General features: G+C 46.0%; 1 protein-coding gene across 1 annotated transcript; it reads right to left on the bottom strand.

Annotated features, from left to right (window-relative positions):
* Positions 1 to 393: 393 nt before the first annotated feature.
* Positions 394 to 3,974, bottom strand: LOC119163113 (uncharacterized). Its single transcript, XM_037415047.2, has 2 exons — positions 3,628 to 3,974; positions 394 to 1,652 (listed from the first exon to the last, which is right to left on the bottom strand). Exons 1-2 carry the CDS (start codon positions 3,916 to 3,918, stop codon positions 519 to 521), a joined length of 1,425 nt encoding a protein of 474 aa, XP_037270944.2. The 5' UTR covers positions 3,919 to 3,974; the 3' UTR covers positions 394 to 518.
* Positions 3,975 to 4,182: the final 208 nt, after the last annotated feature.

Below are 4,182 nucleotides of genomic sequence, written 5' to 3'. Positions count from 1 at the left end.
CCGCTGCGACATGGCTTGGAAGGTTAGTTTCATTGGGAACAACGACCCCTCACCTTATGAACAACTTTCGTGTATGCGTAGAACTGAACTGTAAAAGCACTTTTGTTGTGTCTCACATATGTGTGCACTATAGCAACACTGGTATACGATGACCATATCCTAATATAAGGCTAGGTTCTAAGAAAGTTTACCACGAAATGTTGCCAATGAAACACCAGTACAATTGCTAAGGAATGGGGACTGACTTCAGAGTCAGAAATTATGACTTGATTTCCCTCGTATACGGACAAAGCTAAGAAGACGCATGAAATTTCCCAACGGCCAGCTCCTACTTATTGCAGCCGACAAAAAAAAAATACCACCAAACAGACACGAAAATTGAGGCACGCAAAGTTTAGCAACAGCTCCTTTATTGAACTGCAGTCATCACTTCGCTAAGCTCATGCAAAACGCACGCGTCATGTGTTAAACGTACAGATAACAGCCTAATGTAATATAGGCAACGAAAAACATTGGTGCTAGGCGTTCTCACGTTGGGAATCGGTGGTTTTATTGCGCAAAACCTCAATTTCGAACTCCATTTTTCGTCCACGAAGGCAATCGTTCTTCTGCAGGTGATCAACTTCTATCGAGAAGGTACGGCGAAAGTGTAGCAGCCAGTCATCGTCGCGCTTACAATGGCAAGGCTCTTGAAAAGAAGACAGGTGAAGGCTCTTGCACGACTCTCTGTTGAACACCTTTACCCTAAGTGAGGGCATAAAGACCCGGGAGCCAGCCAGCTTTCCGTGAAATTCCACCCGAACGAAGAGGAACAGGTAGTTCCTGGAGATGTCGACTGTAAAGTACGCGTCTTTCGTGTGTAGCACGGTGAGCTGAGCAAAAATTATGGAGTTCTCCATCACGGACATATTCACGTCGCAGTTCTTCAAGGTTAGGTTGTACTTCACGGCTACATCAACTTCCGTCCAAGAATTCATCATCGACAGATGCGTTGTCAATTTTAAATGACACTTCACGTCTTGTGGTCCGCTGTTTGTGAAAACGTGTTGTGGATAATCTTGTGAAGAAGTCTGCCGCATGGCCTTCAGAACATCTGGAGGCAGCTGCGCGAAGAAGGACGGCTGGCGGCAGGTCTTCGACTTCTCCAGGTGAAGCATTCGCAGCGGCGTCGTGCTGGCCGGCTCCACTGGGTCATTTTCATAGTACGGCTGGTCCGCCACGCTTGTTAAGATCGCTGCCGCCGCGTTAGCTCGCTCGGCCTTGGAGGATACATTCAACTCGCGAGTGAACTCGGCTGACTGGGATTTGTGTCGTCTGAATTGCTGGGTGAGCGCGTTCAATTTGCTCTGCATTGGTGGCATCAGCCGGTCATGGTGTGGGTTCGTCAGCAGTGCCGTCATTTGTTCGACAGAGGTTTTCACGTATTGAGCTACTACCGCCGTGGACTCTGAGGTATTATAGGTAGTGTCCTTCGAAAAGAGACCAGCAGTACATCCAGATGCGTAATGCGAGGTGAGCACGCTGTGGAAGACTTCCTCGCCGCACCGGAAACACTCGACGATGTGAAACGCGCATTTGTCCTCGTAGTGTGTCAGTATTTCTTCCATAGCTCCCACAAACTCGCATCCATGCACCTCGTTCCAGCAGTGGACCTTGACATGTAGAGGAAAACAGACTTATTTGCATCCAGCTAGTACTCTTTATCACATTTTCACTATAAAAGAGTTGGAATCATTGGATGGTCTCGTGTGATTTTTAGACAGACAATGAATACGAAAGACAAGTAATTCAAAGAAAGCACAAGATAATTTATTAGCGGAGATGAATGAGGTGGCAGTTATTAAGGGGCGTTATTCTAGTACGTATACTTCTCTACGTTACCATGGTGCTGGCCACAGGTTTTGAGTTTACTGTGTTACCGGAACGCGCACACTTCAAATGTAGGGCTTGCCGTATATAAACGTGCACGTGCGTACAATTGACCAAATATTTATGAGCCACGTGAGCGCATAGCAAAAGCTCTTTGCGATATTTCCGCAATATCAACGAATGACGACAGCCCCACAGCACTCGAGACGCATCGCTCCTTTAATCTACGGCTCGCCCGTGTTGCGACATAGTGCAAAAAACGTTTTCATGCTTCACATTTCAACATATCGTCTTTTTTTTGCATTTGATTCTTTTCGATTCTGCACCGAGAACAGTTTTCGCGTCTTCTGTTATCAGTCGTAATCCTTATCACAAAGTGTTACCTTACCAATGGAACGCCATTCGAGGCACGCCACGATAGCGTTAATCATGCTATGAAAATGAAAAGGGCACGTTTAAGCTGTACCCAACCGATTCGTGTGAATACTGCTAATAATGCGCTACGGGGCAGTTGAAAATTGAAAGGCCACTGAATATTGCGACACTTTGTGCAACCCAAGTCATGAAGTTTGCGCATAATATTTACCGGGAAAAATAAAAAAAAGGTAAATGTTGTAATAAGGCTGCTGCGAGGCATTGAAATCAAAAGTAGAATGCACAATGTTTCTGCAATAACAATTTTGTGCTTTACTGCTTTATTCTGGCCACCTATACGGTGCCATGCGTCCAGCCTGTAGGGTGCCTTAGGGCTTACAATATACCTTCGGTAATCTAGCTAAAACAATGTGATCGTCATTCACAATTGCACTATGGCTCATTTCTACTCGACGGCTGTGGTTCCCGCAATACTGGGAGTAGCCGTGAATTAGGGTGACTTCCGAGATAGTTCGCAATCGTAAAGCATATCATATACGGTGGGTACCAAAGTGGCTGTAGTGTGTACGCGCCACAAAAGTCCGCGCTTGCGCAGATTCTTTCGGGTATACAGTAAAAAGGTAACGTTAAGATGTATACATCCAAGCTAAAAGGCCCTAATCTTCAAGCAATACTTTCCACTCCTTAGCAGGTACACGCCTCATAAACAGTTATGAGAATTAGCTCTGGGTAATGGCTACACGAGACGCTGCAGCTAACCTCTGTGCATTTTTAGTACACATAGCTAAAACGCAGAAAAAATACGTAGTAGCTTACGACAGTGGCACAAAGCTGTACTAACAATGGAGCTAGCGACCAATCTGGCTCATGTCGGCTTCTATAAGGCCGAATAAACTGTTGCGAAGTTTGGCTAAGCATTGCAACTCATAATCATGGGGACAGAACAATAATGCTTGAAGTGTCGTCGTTGCTACGTAAAGGGAAGAAAGAGAAACGAGAAAAAAAGGAAGGCAGACAGGTTATTTGTTAAGCTCCAAGTTAAAGCAACCATAGGCACCATCGTTCAAACTATCAATATTTAAACTGGCAGTCAAAGTTAGAAAGGCCTGATAGAAAGGCCACGCTAATAAATAGCACTATTTCCTGTAACAAGAACCTAATACCACTTCTACTTTTTATTCCTAATTTTTATTACCTATAAAAAGGAAAAGGGCGTCGAGAGAGTGCCCATGAGCAATGCGCTAGAGGTTGCAAATCATGACAGTTTTTTTGTTCACTCTGCACAGCATAACTTCCATATTAAGCAGCTTCCCTCTTAAAAAAGCTGCTGCGTCAACTTGCAGAATAGAACACCCTGGATGTACTACGCTCTTCGGTTCTCACCTTCAAGGCCTTCGCTTTGTTGTCCGGAAAGTCGTGGCCACTGCATTCCGCACCTACGAATGGTTCTCCATCCAGGGGGCACAGGCCATCAGCGCCATTTTGAAAACTGACTGCGTGGCACGCTTGGCAGAGGACGTGCGAGCATGGCAACACAAGTATCCGCTTCGGAATCATGCGGCAGAGGTCACACACGCGCAAGCTCGGCAACTCGTCGAAAAGTCTCGTAGGCTTCCAGTTCATGCCGGCAATGACATGACCGCGGAAACGGTACACACGTCTGCGTTCCGCCATAAGGAGCAGTGCGTGCTTTCAGCCACGAATACTAAGAGCACTGCTCCAGCGCGAATACTTCGTAGCTAAGTTTATAGGCGAGCTTATCGCTTCTGTAACTTTCTTTGTGTGCTTCAGCTGACGTAGCTGAAAGAACAGATTTGGCTACGATTATGCTCACGCTATCTCGTTCACCCCTGTGGCTGTCTCACGGCTGCAGAGGTGAACACTACGTAAACGAACTACCCGCTTATTCGGTATCACTAAAGCACAAAAGTGCTGTGA

The sequence above is a fragment of the Rhipicephalus microplus genome, chromosome 9, assembly GCF_043290135.1.
Source record: "Rhipicephalus microplus isolate Deutch F79 chromosome 9, USDA_Rmic, whole genome shotgun sequence".
NCBI classification, from domain to species: domain Eukaryota; kingdom Metazoa; phylum Arthropoda; class Arachnida; order Ixodida; family Ixodidae; genus Rhipicephalus; species Rhipicephalus microplus.
Note: the sequence above shows the minus strand (reverse complement) of the source record. Positions and strands in the feature narration are given on the sequence as shown.

Coding starts and splice junctions, on each gene's coding strand:
- LOC119163113 (XM_037415047.2), bottom strand. CDS start 3,918: ATGGCGGAACGCAGACGTGTGTACCGTTTCCGCGGTCATGTCATTGCC. Junction 1,653..3,627: donor ACAAAGCGAAGGCCTTGAAG/GTGAGAACCGAA, acceptor CTACATGTCAAG/GTCCACTGCTGGAACGAGGT.